The sequence below is a fragment of the Mobula birostris genome, chromosome 6 (genome assembly GCF_030028105.1).
Source record: "Mobula birostris isolate sMobBir1 chromosome 6, sMobBir1.hap1, whole genome shotgun sequence".
In the NCBI taxonomy this organism is placed as follows: Eukaryota; Metazoa; Chordata; class Chondrichthyes; order Myliobatiformes; family Myliobatidae; genus Mobula; species Mobula birostris.
In genome coordinates, this window is record NC_092375.1 from 94,265,247 (window position 1) to 94,282,345 (window position 17,099).

General features: G+C 43.1%; 1 protein-coding gene across 2 annotated transcripts in view; it reads left to right on the plus strand.

Annotated features, from left to right (window-relative positions):
• The window catches only part of LOC140199845 (coagulation factor X-like), a 70,268-nt gene that overhangs the window by 39,965 nt on the left and 13,204 nt on the right, over window positions 1-17,099 (plus strand). For both annotated transcript variants that reach the window (XM_072262351.1, XM_072262352.1), the window contains one exon: window positions 14,098-14,267. In XM_072262351.1, the coding sequence (XP_072118452.1) occupies window positions 14,098-14,267 (170 nt within the window). The remainder of the gene's footprint in view (window positions 1-14,097; window positions 14,268-17,099) is intronic.

Consider the following 17,099-nt stretch of genomic DNA (forward strand, 5'->3'; position numbering starts at 1 on the left):
AAATACACCCAATGACTTGGCTTCCACTGCCGCCCGTGACAACAAATTCCATAGATTCACCACCCTCTGGCTAAAAAAATTTCCTCGCATTTCTGTTCTGAATGGGCGCCCTTCAATCCTTAAGTCATGCCCTCTCGTACTAGACTCCCCATCATGGGAAACAACTTTGCCACATCCACTCTGTCCATGCCTTTCAACATTCGAAATGTTTCTATGAGGTCCCTGCTCATTCTTCTAAACTCCGAGGAATACAGCCCAAGAATGGACAAACATTCCTCATATGTTAACCCTCTCATTCTCAGAATCATTCTAGTGAATCTTCTCTGTACCCTCTCCAACGTCAGCACATCCTTTCTTAAATAAGGAGACCAAAACTGCCCACAGTACTCCAAGTGAGGTCTTACCAGCGCCTTATAGAGCCTCAACATCACATCCCTGCTCCTATACTCTATTCCTCTAGAAATGAATGCCAACATTGCTTTCGCCTTCTTCACCACCGACTCAACCTGGAGGTTAACCTTAAGGGTAACCTGTACGAGGACTCCCAAGTCCCATTGCATCTCGGAACTTTGAATTCTCTCCCCATTTAAATAATAGTCTGCCCATTTATTTCTTCTGCCAAAGTGCATAACCATACACTTTCCAACATTGTATTTCATTTGCCACTTCTCTGCCCATTCTTCCAATCTATCCAAGTCTCTCTGCAGACTCTCCGTTTCCTCAGCACTACCGGCCCTGCCACCTATCTTCGTATCGTTAGCAAACTTAGCCACAAAGCCATCTATTCCATAACCCAAATCGTTGATGTACAATGTAAAAAGAAGCGGCCCCAACACGGACCCCTGTGGAACACCACTGGTAACCGGAAGCCAACCAGAATAGGATCCCTTTATTCCCACTCTCTGTTTCCTGCCAATCAGCCAATGTCCTATCCACGTATGTAACTTTCCCGTAATCCCATGAGCTTTTATCTTGTTAAGTAACCTCATGTGTGGTACCTTGTCAAAGGCCTTCTGAAAATCCAAATATACAACATCCACTGCATTTCCCTTGTCTAGCCTACTGGTAATTTCCTCAAAAAATTGTAATAGGTTTGTCAGGCAGGATTCTCCTTTAAGGAAACCATGCTGAGTTCTACCTATCTTGTCATATGCCTCCAGGTACTCAGTAACCTCATCCTTGACAATCGACTCCAACAACTTCCCAACCACCGATGTCAAGCTAACAGGTCTATAATTTCCTTTTTGCTTCCTTGCCCCCTTCTTAAATAGTGGAGTGACATTTGCAATCTTCCAGTCCTCCGGAACCATGCCAGAATCTATCGATTTTTGAAAGATCATCGCTAATGCCTCCGCAATCTCCACAGCTACTTCCTTCAGAACACGAGGGTGCATTCCATCTGGTCTGGGAGATTTATTCAGCTTCCTGAGTACTTTCTCTGTCCTAATTGTGACTACGTACACTTCTCTTCCCTGCCACCCTTGAGTGTCCGGTATACTGCTGATGTCTTCCTCAGTGAAGACTGATGCAAAATACTTTATACTTTATACTTTATTGTCGCCAAACAATTGAAACTAGAACATACAATCATCATAGTGATATTTGATTCTGTGCTTCCCACTCCCTGGATTACAAATCGATAGCAAATATTAAAAATTTAAATTATAAATCATAAATAAAAATAGAAAAATGGAAAGTAAGGTAGTGCAAAAAAACCAAGATGCAGGTCCGGATATTTGGAGGGTACGGCCCAGATCCAGGTCAGGATCCGTTCAGCAGCCTTATCACAGTTGGAAAGAAGCTGTTCCCAAATCTGGCCGTACGAGTCTTCAATTCCTGAGCCTTCTCCCAGAGGGAAGAGGGACGAAAAGTGTGTTGGTTGGATGGGTCGTGTCCTTGATTATCCTGGCAGCACTGCTCCGACAGCGTGCGGTGTAAAGTGAGTCCAAGGACGGAAGATTGGTTTGTGTGATGTGCTTCGCCGCGTTCACGATCTTCTGCAGCTTCTTCTGGTCTTGGACAGGACAACTTCCATACCAGGTTGTGATGCACCCTAGGAGAATTCTTTCTACGGTGCATCTATAAAAATTAGCGAGGGTTTTAGGGAACAGGCCAAATTTCTTTAGTTTTCTCAGGAAGTAAAGGCGCTGGTGGGCCTTCGTGGCAGTGGACTCTGCTTGGCTGGACCAAGTCAGGTTATTTGTGATATTGACCCCGAGGAACTTAAATACTCATTCAGTTCCTCCGCCATCTCCTTATCTCCCATTACAATTTCTCCAGCATCATTTTCTATCGGTCCTATATCTACTCTCACCTGTCTTTTACTCTTGATATACTTGAAAAAGTTTTTAGTATCCTCTTTGATATTATTTGCTAGCTTCTTTTCATAGTTCCTCTTTTCCCTCTTAATGACCTTCTTAGTTTCCTTTTGTAAGCTTTTAAAACTTCCCAATCCTCTGTCTTCCCACTAATTTTTGCCTCCTTGTATGCCCTCTCCTTTGCTTTAACTTTGGCTTTGACTTCTCTTGTCAGTCATGGTTGCATCATTTTTCCATTTGAAAATTTCTTCTTTTTTGGAAAATACCTGTCTTGCACCTTCCTCACTTCTCGCGTAAACTCCAGCCACTGCTGCTCTGCTGTCCTTCCTGCCAATGTCCCTTTCCAGTCAACTTTGGCCAGTTCCTCTCTCATGCCACTATAATTTCCTTTACTCCACTGAAATACCAACACATGGGATTTCAGCTTCTCTTTTTCAAGTTTCACAGTGAACTCCATCATGTTATGATCACTGCCTCCTAAGGGTTCCTTCACCTCAATCTCTCTAATCACCTCTGGTTCATTACACAATACCCAATCCAGTACAGCAGATCCCTGGTGGGCTCAACAACAAGCTGTTCTAAAAAGCCACCTCGCAGACATTCTACAAATTCTCTCTCTTGAGATCCAGTGCCGACCTAATTTTCCCAATCCACTCGCATGTTAAAATCCCCCACAATTATCATAACACTGCCCTTCTGACAAGCCTTTTCTATTTTCTGTTGTAATTTGTAGTCCACATCCCTGCAGCTGTTTGGAGGCCTATAAATAACTGTCATCAGGGTCCTTTTACCCCTGCGATTTCTTAGCTCAACCCATAAAGATTCTGCACCTTCCGATCCTATGTTTTAGTGACTCATGAGCAAGACATCTGGATCCCTCTGAACTTCTTTCATTTGCCGTCTTCACAATTTAGATAATAACCTGCCTTTCGATTTCTCTTACCAAATGTGGGCTAAGAACTGATCACTACAGTACTTAACCAGTGTATTTCCTGGTCTGAAGAGGAGCCCCCCATTTTCCCAACTGTTTTCTTTGAGAGTCCCCTGCTTTCTGTATTTCTCCTTTTTTTGAACAAGGCAGCCGTTTTCCAATAATCTGGTACCTTCCCAGAGTTTAGTGAGTTGTGGAAAATATTCAATTAATGGGTGTTCCATCTCTGCAGACACTTCCTTTAAAACCTTAGTGTTCATCCAGCAGCTCCTGGTGAGTTTCAACATAGTTTGTAATTAGAATCCTACATCGTTTGAAATTAGCCATGCCTTTCCCAGCGAACACCAATGCAAAAGGATTATTTGACAAATCTGCACCAGGTCCTTTTTCAAACCCGTCATTATTTTATTTGCTGTTATTAATTCATCGGCCTCATTCTAGTACCCGCATTTACCTTAGCTGCCCTCATCCTATTCAGATCCAAGCAATGAAGTTCATTTTAGACAAAGAGACAAAGAAACATAAATCTGAGCTGCACCTCAGAAGACAGGTGAAGTTGCTAGCTGATCTATTGAGTAGCAGAAAGAGGACAACTTGATAAACTAAAATACATTCTTCCAAAAGCCAATAATAAGACAAAGACAGACTGAAGTACAAATAAAAGAAAGTCAATTATTGCAACAGCCATGCCGAACCCTTAACTGACAGGTGGATAGGGCACATAATGTATACATATGATTCAACCATGAAAACACAGAAACAAGCAAAAATCATCAATAAATCCAATATCTCAAGGTTACTGAAATGGAGATAGGCAGTTAATGAGGTAGAGGGAGGGAACTATATTACTAATGCATAAATAACATATGGAATAGAAATGCTTTTCAGCAAGATATATCAGTAGATCATCCAATAAATAATACCAATTTATCATGATAAAGAGAGAGCAAGTATGTGTATATAGTAAGAATTGCCGCGTACCCCGTGATGGGAATTAAGAACCAGCAGAGATGGAAAACACTTTGGAGTCCAGTATTGTTATAAACTAATAGTATTTATTAGTAACTATGCAATACAGTAATATAAATGTAAATAAATCAAACAGGTTAGCAATGATTATATATATAAGTAAGTATATCAGTAAGTGTGGAAATATATGTATGAAAAACCGAGCTTCTTTAAGTCTAGGGGTAAAAAGATACAATCTTATGATGATGAGTAAAGTTCAGTTTGTGGTATTGAGTTGAGTAGTGATGGAGAGAGAGAGAGGGGGGGAGAGATTTGGGTCTTCAGGTGAGCTGACACAGTCGATCTTCAAACTCCTTTAAAAGTCACAACTGTGACTTTGACAAAGGGGACCAGTTTTCTGTGGTGGAGCTATCCCCCAGGCGAGGGTAGACACATGGACAACTCCCCACCAGCCAACCCCTTCCTTCCACTTCAAGAGTGACGGATCGATCCGCCTGATCAATCCTCCAAAACCCACTTTTCCTGCGGGCACAACAATGCTCATTCAGTGTCCAAACATGTGTCTGAGGTCTGTATCATTTGTTCTCCTACTTTATCTTCTCGTGCTGAGCATCAACTGTCACTCAAATAATCCCTCCTTCCTTTGTCTGTGAAGAAATGCACAAGCAGATGAACTGTCCTTGAAGTAATATCAACAACCTGCCTTCAGTCACCATAGCAACTTCTGAGCTGCTCAGTGCTGTCTCCAACTCCAAACTCAGTAAAAATCCAAAGTTACTTCCAGTCCCTTAAAGTCCAACCCTTAATCTTCGTCTCTCTCTCTCTCTCTCTCTCTCTCTCTCTCTCTTTTCAAAAGCACAGTTAAAAGGGATACTTCAGGATCCCTTCACACTCCTCTTTCTCAGAGGAAATAAAATTAACAAAGATGATTTTTTTTTGTCTACATGTAAATTACAGAGTTTGAAACAATAAAGGTAAAAATTATCAGATAACAGAGCAAAAATGTGTACAGTTTCCAACTTAATATCTGGATAACTAATCAGCTATAACATTGTCAGTACCTTTCACGTGGTTGATTTTTAAGTCACATTCCTGCAGCATCAGACTCCAATTTAACAATCTTCTATTCTTATCTTTCATCTTAATTAGAAATATCAACGGATTATAACCCATGTAAACTACAAGTGGTCTCTGGGCAACAGAAAGATTTTGAGGTGTCTTTTTTTTTAACATAGGCCTCAAAATTTTATAAAGCCAAAATAAGTGCTAATAATTCCCTTCCAACAGTTGAATAATTTTTCCTTTTGCACATTAAAGTTCTTTGAGAAATAAGCTACTGGATGCTCAATGTCATTCACTTCATCCAGTAACAGTACGGCCCCAGCAGCTTCGTCACTAACGCCTGTTGCTATTGAGAATGGTTTTGAAAAATCAGGTGCTTTGAGCACAGGATGATAACACAGTATGGTTTCCAGATGTTCAAATGCCTCCTGGCAAAGGTCATTCCATACAAATCTTTCACTCTTCCCTAGGAGTTTTGTTAGGGGGAGAGTGATGTCAGCAAAGTTCTTACATAACTTATGATAATATCTACCCATTCCCAGTCTAGGTGTCACAAATGCTAATATCTCCCTAGCCCTCTCTGTTAAAGGAACACCCCAGTATCCTTTTAACAAGTCAATCTTAATAAGGTATTTAGCCTTCCCCACTCTATCAATACAGTCATCCATTCTCTTTCTTTGTTCTTTCTTGTTTCTAATTCCTTCTTTGACCATTTTATTTTTCTCAAAGTTCACTCTGTGAAGATGCCGTTTCATAGGCTGGGCTGCATTCATAATGACATGATGCACTGCACCTGTGCACCATTTCAAAAGGCCAATTAGTCCTTTTACTTGTTTTTGTAGTTTTGGGTCCAAATGATGGACCTTATCAGGAATATTTTCCAAAACAATGGAATTCTGACATTTCGGTGAGTTTAGATTCAGTGGGTAAACATGCTTTTCCACTCCACTATCAGATTCCACGACTCCATTTTGTTCCATAACAATTCTCCCAGCAGCAATTCTAGCAAACAAGTGTTTTATTTTGACTCAACCATTTTGTAAACTTTCCTTGGCAAAGTCACAAAGCTTACTAAATCCCTTCCAGAATTTTAAAACATAATTAAACACACTGACACATATTTCTAAATCAGACCATAGTTCTCTAAGTAGGGTCAAAGGTCCCTTTGGCCTGTAACTGAATACAGGTTCCAACAAACTACCCTTTCCTGCCTTCTGAATCGAATCTCCAACAATAAATAAGAGGAGGGGAACCCCCTCATCCCAATTTTTCCCATTCCTCACACAATGTGTTTTAATCATGGTCTGAAGAGTTGAGTTGAACCGTTTCGAGCCTCCCTTGGACTCTGTGTGATATGTAGATAACACCATGTGTTTAGTTTCCACTTCTCTAACTATCCCCTGGAATGCTCCTGAAGTAAAGTTACTGCCCTGGTCAAATTGAATTTCTATGGGCAGACCTACCAGTGTGAAAAACTTACTGTATGCTGTTACCACAGTCTTGGCCTCGGTGTTCTCAAAAGACTCTCCTTCAGGTAACCTAGACACAGCACACATAATTGTTAACACATACTGATAACCAGTTGCAGTCTTTAGTAATGGGCCTACACAATCCACTACGTCTTTCCTTAACCTAGGCCAGTAAAATTCCTTCACAATCCTATTCACTGTCTCTCTCACTCCATGATGTCCATCTAAAGGCATACTGTAAGCCATGTTTAAAATTTCAGCCCTGTAAACTTTCAGAACCACCACATGACTTGCAAGCACTGTGACTGGTCTCCACCTCCTCATCAACACCCCATCTTTAAGGGAATACCCCACTGACTCTCTCTGAACCTCCTCTCCTGTGAGAGCTATCTCCCTTAAAGCCACCATTCCAGAATCTCCCTTCAGTTCCTGTATAAAATCCTTCCTCAATAAAGACAAACCTTTCTCATACACCTTACTCTAAGTCCTGCTGAAATCTGGAAGGTAGAAAAGTCTGTGACACATCATTATAATTTAAACCTCTGGTTTTTCTATCATAGGCCTCAACAGGCTGCTTACCCATGCTCATCAGCTGAACTGCTGAAACACTCTTATCTTGGAGAGGTGTCAACATGCCTCCATTGTTTATTAAACTCAGTACCAACATCAGGCTGATGAGAATTATGTAAACATTATGAAAGAGGCCAAATAATCTCTTTATCAACTTTCTCCGACCTTCACTACACCTTGCTTCCATCACATTACACTGAATAACAGCATGACCTTGCAGGTGCTTAAATGTCCGAACAAAATTCAACAAACTAGCACATCCTCTTTCAGCAGGCCTTTGTCCTGCAAGCAGCACTTTATTCTAAAGTCCAGAAACAGCACTTTTCCCATTATTTTCAGCAACACTGACCTCACCAGCTTTTAAAACACGGTCTACTACAAATGATTGAGAATCCTCACATTCCACTGGTACCAAAGTTAACCCCTTATTCACTGAACCAAGATTATCTGACACACAAAAACTGTAATCCTTCCCAACCAAGCCAGGCACCTCAGACTTCAACTGAATCTCAACACGAGGTTCAGAATCCTGTGAACTCACAGGTACTTCAACCACCTGAACACATTCAATCGGAACAGCTGCCTCTACTGGGCTGTCACCACTTGTCCCAGTTTCAAATTCAAGGTCATCCCGAACCTCCCAGCTATTCTCTGGCAACCTCTTTTCTGGAGTAAACTCAACCTCGTGGGTTAAAACTTCCTCGTCTGCTTCCTTAGCAGACCCCTGCAGGGTAGCGGCATCCTCTGAATCTGGGCATGCCCTTACATCATCAGGAACACAACTTTTAAATTCATCACACAAAACAAGCCCTTCCAAGCTGTAAAAATCAACAGGGTCCGACACTAAACCTCTTTGCTGCAACCTCTCCCCTTTAAACTGTCCCTGCCTTTCTGCTACGTGATCTTCACATTGCCATTTCTCCCTTTCGAGCTGTTTCTGCCTCTTCTCTCTGTTTTGCTGCCTTTTCTCTCTGTCTTGCTGCCTCTCTAGTCTCTCTCCTGAACGTTATTAGTTTCAATTGCTCCATCTTTAATTTTTCCAACAGAAGCTGAAGCTCATCCTTAACAGGTTTACCTTCCACGGACATTTTCAACACATCCTCAGTAAACTGCTTTGTCGAAATATAATGTTCAATTATTTTCCTTTGAATTTCTACCTTAGTCATACCCTTCTTTACCTCAATTCTCAATTCTTTAGCAATGTCCCGTACATCATCCTTTTCAGTTAACTTCAAAGTCACCAGGTCTGGTGATTTCAAAAAGTCCCTAACATCCATTCCTGCTGTTTTTCCACACAGCCAAATCAAAAGGGATTTTCCCCAATCCATTCAAACCAGCCTCCCAACCAATTTGTTCATATATTGGACGAGGCCCCAATTTATGTCACGTACCCCATGGCGGGAATTAAGAACCAGCAGAGATGGAAAACACTTTGGAGTCCAGTATTGCTAACAACTAATAATATTTATTAGTAACTACGCAATACAGTAATATAAAAGTAGATAAATCAAACAGGTTAGTAATGATTATATATATAAGTATATCAGTAAGTGAGGAAATATATCTATGAAAAACCAAGCTTCTTTAAGTCTAGGGGTAAAAAGATACAGTCATACGATGATGAGTAAAGTTCAGTTCAGTTCAGTTCATGGTATTGAGTTGAGTAGTGATGGAGAGAGAGAGAGGGAGAGATTTGGGTCTTCAGGTGAGCTGACACCGTCGATCTTCTCGTTGTCCTTCAAACTCCTTTAAAAGTCACCGACTGTGACTTTAACAAAGGGGACCGGTTTTCTGTGGTGGACCTATCCCCCTGGCGAGGGTGGACACATGGACAACTCCCCACCAGTCAACCTCTTCTTTCCTCTTCCCACTGCAAGAGCGACGGATCGATCCGCCTGATTGATCCTCCAAAACCCACTTTTTCTGCGGGCACCACAATGCTGATTCAGTGTCCAGATCATGTGTCTGATGTCTATCATCTGACCTCCTACTTTATCTTCTCGTGCTGAGCATCAATTGTCACTCAAATAATCCCTCCTTCCTTTGTCTGTGAAGAAATGCACAAGCAGGCGAACTGTCCTTGAAGTAATATCAACATCCTGCCTTCAGTCACCATAGCAACTTCTGAGCTGCTTGGTGCTGTCTCCAACTCCAAACTCAGTAGAAATCCAAAGTTACTTCCAGTCCCTTAAAGTGACAGTCCAACCCTTAATCTTTGTCTCTCTCTGTTTTTTCCAAACAAGCTGTTAAATAACTCTCTCTCTCTCTCTTTTCAAAAGCACAGTTAATAGGGGTACTTCAGGATTCCTTCACAGCATAAAGAGTAATACATTGCTCAGCATAATTTTCTGCAATATTTATCAGTAGAGTATTTTATGGCATCAATTGACAAGCTAAGATTTGGAGCTGCAAGAATAAAGACAGATCTTAGTCAGAATCTCAACAGAAACATAGAAACATAGAAAATAGGTGCAGGAGTAGGCCATTCGGCCCTTCGAGCCTGCACCGCCATTTATTATGATCATGGCTGATCATCCAACTCAGAACCCCGCCCCAGCCTTCCCTCCATACCCCCTGATCCCCATAGCCACAAGGGCCATATCTAACTCTCTCTTAAATATAGCCAATGAACTGGCCTCAACTGTTTCCTGTGGCAGAGAATTCCACAGATTCACCACTCTCTGTGTGAAGAAGTTTTTCCTAATCTCGGTCCTAAAAGGCTTCCCCTCTATCCTCAAACTGTGACCCCTCGTTCTGGACTTCCCCAACATCGGGAACAATCTTCCTGCATCTAGCCTGTCCAATCCCTTTAGGATCTTATACGTTTCAATCAGATCCCCCCTCAATCTTCTAAATTCCAACGAGTACAAGCCCAGTTCATCCAGTCTTTCTTCATATGAAAGTCCTGCCATCCCAGGAATCAATCTGGTGAACCTTCTCTGTACTCCCTCTATGGCAAGGATGTCTTTCCTCAGATTAGGGGACCAAAACTGCACACAATACTCCAGGTGTGATCTCACCAAGGCCTTGTACAACTGCAGTAGTACCTCCCTGCTCCTGTACTCGAATCCTCTCGCTATAAATGCCAGCATACCATTCGCCTTTTTCACCGCCTGCTGTACCTGCATGCCCACTTTCAATGACTGGTGTATAATGACACCCAGGTCTCCTTGCACCTCCCCTTTTCCTAATCGGCCACCATTCAGATAATTATCTGTTTTCCTATTTTTGCCACCAAAGTGGATAACTTCACATTTATCCACATTAAATTGCATCTGCCATGAATTTGCCCACTCACCCAACCTATCCAAGTCACTCTGCATCCTCTTAGCATCCTCCTCACAGCTAACACTGCCACCCAGCTTCGTGTCATCCGCAAACTTGGAGATGCTGCATTTAATTCCCTCATCCAAGTCATTAATATATATTGTAAACAACTGGGGTCCCAGCACTGAGCCTTGCGGTACCCCACTAGTCACCGCCTGCCATTCTGAAAAGGTCCCGTTTATTCCCACTCTTTGCTTCCTGTCTGCTAACCAACTCTCCACCCACACCAATACCTTACCCCCAATACCATGTGCTTTAAGTTTGCACACTAATCTCCTGAGTGGGACCTTGTCAATAGCCTTCTGAAAATCCAAATATACCACATCCACTGGTTCTCCCCTATCCACTCTACTAGTTACATCCTCAAAAAATTCTATGAGATTCGTCAGACATGATTTTCCTTTCACAAATCCATGCTGACTTTGTCCGATCATTTCACCGCTTTCCAAATGTGCTGTTATCACATCTTTGATAACTGACTCCAGCAGTTTCCCCACCACCGACGTTAGGCTAACCGGTCTATAATTCCCCGGTTTCTCTCTCCCTCCTTTTTTAAAAAGTGGGGTTACATTAGCCACCCTCCAATCCTCAGGAACTAGTCCAGAATCTAACGAGTTTTGAAAAATTATCACTAATGCATCCACTATTTCTTGGGCTACTTCCTTAAGCACCCTGGGATGCAGACCATCTGGCCCTGGGGATTTATCTGCCTTCAATCCCTTCAATTTACCTAACACCACTTCCCTACTAACATGTATTTCGCTCAGTTCCTCCATCTCACTGGACCCTCTGTCCCCTACTATTTCTGGAAGATTATTTATGTCCTCCTTAGTGAAGACAAAACTAAAGTAATTATTCAATTGGTCTGCCATGTCCTTGCTCCCCATAATCAACTCACCTGTTTCTGTCTGCAGGGGACCTACATTTGTCTTTACCAGTCTTTTCCTTTTTACATATCTATAAAAGCTTTTACAGTCAGTTTTTATGTTCCCTGCCAGTCTTCTCTCATAATCTTTTTTCCTCTTCCTAATTAAGCCCTTTGTCCTCCTCTGCTGAACTCTGAATTTCTTCCAGTCCTCAGGTGAGCCACTTTCTCTGGCTAATTTGTATGCTTCTTCTTTGGAATTGATACTATCCCTAATTTCTCTTGTCAGCCACGGGTGCACTACCTTCCTTGATTTATTCTTTTGCCAAACTGGGATGAACATTTGTTGCAGTTCATCCATGCAATCTTTAAATGCTTGCCATTGCATATCCACCGTCAATCCTATAAGTGTCATTTGCCAGTCTATCTTAGCTAATTCATGTCTCATACCTTCAAAGTTACCCCTCTTTAAGTTCAGAACCTTTGTTTCTGAATTAACTATGTCACTCTCCATCTTAATGAAGAATTCCACCATATTATGGTCACTCTTACCCAAGGGGCCTCTCACAACAAGATTGCTAATTAACCCTTCCTCATTGCTCAAAACCCAGTCCAGAATAGCCTGCTCTCTAGTCGGTTCCTCGACATGTTGGTTCAAAAAACCATCCCGCATACATTCCAAGAAATCCTCTTCCTCAGCACCTTTACCAATTTGGTTCACCCAATCTACATGTAGATTGAAGTCACCCAGTATAACTGCTGTTCCTTTATTGCACACATTTCTAATTTCCTGTTTAATACCATCTCCGACCTCACTACTACTGTTAGGTGGCCTGTACACAACTCCCACCAGCGTCTTCTGCCCCTTAGTGTTACGCAGCTCTACCCATATCGATTCCACATCTTCCCGGCCTATGTCCTTCCTTTCTATTGCGTTAATCTCTTCTTTAACCAGCAACGCCACCCCACCTCCCCTTCCTTCATGTCTATCCCTCCTGAATATTGAATATCCCTGAACGTTGAGCTCCCATCCCTGGTCACCCTGGAGCCATGTCTCTGTGATCCCAACTATATCATAATCATTAATAACAATCTGCACTTTCAATTCATCCACCTTATTACGAATGCTCCTCGCATTGACACACAAATCCTTCAGGCGCTCTTTTACAACTCTCTTAGCCCTTATACAATTATGCTGAAAAGTGGCCCTTTTTAATGCTTGCCCTGGATTTGTCGGCCTGCCACTTTTACTTTTCTCCATAGTACTTTTTGTTTCTACCCTCACTTTACACCCCTCTGCCTCTCTGCACTGGTTCCCATCCCCCTGTAGTGAACTAACCTCCTCACGCCTAGCCTCTTTAATTTGATTCCCACCCCCCAACCATTCTAGTTTAAAGTCACCTCAGTAGCCCCCGCTAATCTCCCTGCCAGGATATTGGTCCCCCTTGGATTCAAATGCAACCCGTCCTTTTTGTACAGGTCACGCCTGCGCCAAAAGAGGTCCCAATGATCCAAAAACTTGAATCCCTGCCCCCTGCTCCAATCCCTCAACCATGCATTTATCCTCCACCTCATCGCATTCCTAATCTCACTGTCGCGTGGCACAGGCAGTAATCCCGAGATTACTACCTTTGCGGTCCTTTTTCTCAACTCCCTTCCTAGCTCCCTATATTCTCCTTTCAGGACCTCATCCCTTTTCCTACCTATGTCATTGGTACCTATATGTACCACGACCTCTGGCTCCTCACCCTCCCACTTCAGGATATCTTGGACACGATCAGAAATATCCCGGACCCTGGCACCAGGGAGGCAAGCTACCATCCGGGTCTCTGGACTGCGTCCACAGAATCGCCTATCTGACCCCCTTACTATCGAGTCCCCTATCACAACTGCCCTCCTCTTCCTTGCCCTACCCTTCTGAGCTACAGGGCCGGACTCTGTGCCGGAGGCACGGCCACTATCGCTTCTCCCGGGTAAGCTGTCCCCCCCAACAGTACTCAAACAGGACTACCTGTTGTTAAGGGGCACAGCCACCGGGGTACTCCCTATTACCTGACCTTTCCCCTTACCCCTCCTAACCGTGACCCACTTGTCTGCCTCCCGTGGCCCCGGCGTGACCGCCTGCCTGCAACTCCTCTCTATCACCTCCTCACTCTCCCTGACCAGACGAAGGTCATCGAGCTGCAGCTCCAGTTCCGTAACGCGGTCCCTTAGGAGCTGCATCTCGATGCACTTGGCGCAGATGTAGACGTCCGGGAGGCTTGTAGACTCCAGGGCCTCCCAATAATAAGGAGTACGCCATTAAATACACACGTAATACCAGAGAATTTTAGATTGAAATAACTTGGAAAACATCTGGGGGATTGGGGGAGGGTCAGATTGGAGAAGTTGGATTAATTAGCTATTGAATAAAACTGTTAAGTGGCTTGCTTTGTTCTATGATCTTCGGACTCTCAGCCTCAATTCCACTCTACAGCTCTCAATCTGAGGAACTCAGTAATCAGCTAAAGGGCAAAGATGTTGTATTGAAGCCAGTCATAGAATGCTTGTATCTTGAGTAAATACTTTCTTCGTTCCTTTGATCAGTACGCAATCCTTGCGGGACCACTGGTGCACTGTTTCTCACTGATCCTCTGCCTACGAACGACAGTATGGTGAATGTCACTGATGCTGAGCCGAGCGGAGCAACTGGCATTACTCCAGACGTCAGAATCGTGGGAGGCCGGGATTGCCCACTGGGACAGTGTCCATGGCAGGTACTTACCATACATTCAAAGAATATGAATTAGAAATAAACAAGTTTTCCGGGCCAGCTGGTGGCGCAACGACATCGGCGCCGGACCCGGGAGTGGAGGTTCCTGGGTTCGAAACTAGTCGGGTCCGCTCCCGAGTACGCTTTCCATCCGTGCCGTGTTCCTCGTAAAATAAAGAGAAAATACTGCGAAAATGTCTGTGTGAGGAGTGGTGCGACACACCGTCTCTCTCTTGCTCCGCGCCTTGTAAAGGCCAGGAAAAATCCATCATCACAGATGCACACACACAGACATGCACAGACTCGCACGCACGCAGGCACACGCCAAAAAAAAGGAAATAAACAAGTTTCCACTTCACTTTGAATTCTTTCGGAACTCAAACTGTATAGTCACTCCATTCCCAGCACAGTATAGACCTTTCACTCTGCACGGATTGCTTCCAAATTAAATCCTTACTTCAGTCCAAGACTTTTATTCAGTCTAGTTTCCTTATATTGCATCCAGTTTAATGCCACTTAATACTTACCTTTTAATTTCCTCACCAGATCAACTTCACTCGACAGTTCTCTCCACATGGTCCAATACTTACTCACTATATCTGGTTTAATACTCTCATGCTCACGCACATGCTCTTTAACAACCCACCCAGACTAAATCATTTCCCTCATATTTACTATCCAGCTCAGTATCATCCAAAGCCCTGTTCTGTCCTCATACCTTTAATAACTACTTTAATCCCATTTGATTTGATCCATAGCCAGACACACTGTACTCTCCATACTTTATATATTGCATTCAGACTGAACTCTTCACTTCTCTGCTCTCAAACACTCTCAACCCTCTCATCTACTCCATTTCCATATAAGAAGAAAGATGTAAGTCTCCTTCAGCTTCTAAGACAGTAGAGATACTGCCACACCTCCTTTGTGACTACATGTATGTGTTGCACCTAGGACAGGCTATCCAAAGTACTGGTGGCCAGAAATTTGACATTTCGAACTCTCCCTGCCTGAGACTCACCAATGAAAGCTGCCATGTGATCTCCCAACTTCCCTTTGCTGCAGTCAGCGATTAGTTCCTCAGTTTTGATGACACAGACTGTGGTGTTACTATTGCAGCAACACTCAACTATTGTCCTTTGTCAACCATTGCACATACAATAACAGATTTGAATAAAACATCAAGGCCATGTTTAGTCACAAGGTGGTGGGTGTAAAGGGTTGAGCACGCAGTAATACTCATGCAATCTCTCAAACCGAGTGTGATGCTCTAGATGAGTTGTCATTCAACCATACATGAATACCCTGAGTACAGCCAAATGAATCTTTGCTCTGGGGTCAAGGTGAAAAATGCAGTACCAACAGTCATACACAACACAAGGCACATATAGCACATATAAGGTAGCAGTAAACATACAATCACATAAAAATATATAATATAGCCAAGTCCCTGAGTGACATGTCCTGTAGTTTGATGGTTGTTGGCCAGAATAAGCTCTCAGTATGCACGCACTCCACCTTGTCTTTCACCAAGCAATCAGCAGAGAGCAGCAATGATGGAAAGGACCTTCCGGCAGTCCAGCGTAGATGCCGTGCCACAGTGCCTCCCAAAGCTGCTACTCCGCTTCTTCTCTGCAGCACAGCAGAGGTCACTCTCATGTGGAGCAGCTCCCTGTTGAGCAGATTTCCTCCAGGTCTGTCTATTGAGTGCAATGTCTTCCCAGTTTTTAGATGTAATGTCAAATTTCTTCAGGCTAATTGTGATGTTACTTTGAACCATTTCCTTTGCTCACCAGAGGCTTGCTGATCTCCCTTCAATTGGGAGTAAAGGATTTGTTTGGGGAGACTTGAGTTGGCCATCTGGATGACATGACCTATCCATCAGAGTTGATGTTGCTTTATCATGGTGGAGATACCGTTCATGTTGGCCTCCTCCAGTATGCTGGTGTTAGTATCTCTGTCCTGCCAACTGATCCTCAAAATCTTTTGTGGTATTGTTCCAGCACTTTCAGGTGGACAACTATAGGTTGCTCTGTACAATAATGTAGGAAGGATGGCTGCTCTATAGACCAAAAGCTTTGTTTGGACCTGTAGGTCACGGTCTTCAAAGACTCATTTCCTTAATCCTGCATAGGCTCCACCAGCATCACCCAGGCGGTGGTGAATCTCCAAGTCAATGTCTGTTTTTGAGGAAAGAATGCTGCCAATGCAGGAGAAAGTGGTCTACATTTTCAAGGGCAATAGCATCAATTTTTATGGTGAGCTGGATAAATGGACGGTTGAGTAATGACTTATTTAGGGCCTAAGTCTTTTAATATTCAATCCAAGATACAGGGCCCTGTATGCTTTGGCAAAGGCATTCAGGATATATTGGAGGTCTTCTACAGAGCGTGCTGCAATGGTGTTGTTATCCAATTACTGAAGCTCCATGAAGTTCTTAAATATGCTCTCTCCATCAACTGTTGATATCCTTATGATCCTCTAACAAGTCCTTCCCATCCTTTGAGCACAGGGGGTTTATTCCACAGTACTTGGTGCCATAGATTGCTGTGTTGGCACTGAAGAAGCATCTCATTCTACAAGAGTCCGACAGTCTCTGAATTTCCAGGGCTTTCTCAGTCCATCAAGAATTCTTTAGCTGCTTCACCCTGGACTGGACATTTGCCTTGGCTCTGGTGTAAGGCTTTTCTCCTTTGGCCTTGCTGCTGATGTAAACCTGTCAAGCACAAAGGCTTTCTTTTTCTTGGAGATAAGTTATTCTATCTCCAAGTCGATATCATCAAATCAATCCTGATGTTTTCTGGACTCATGCACAAAGGTGTTTTTGTAAGTATGG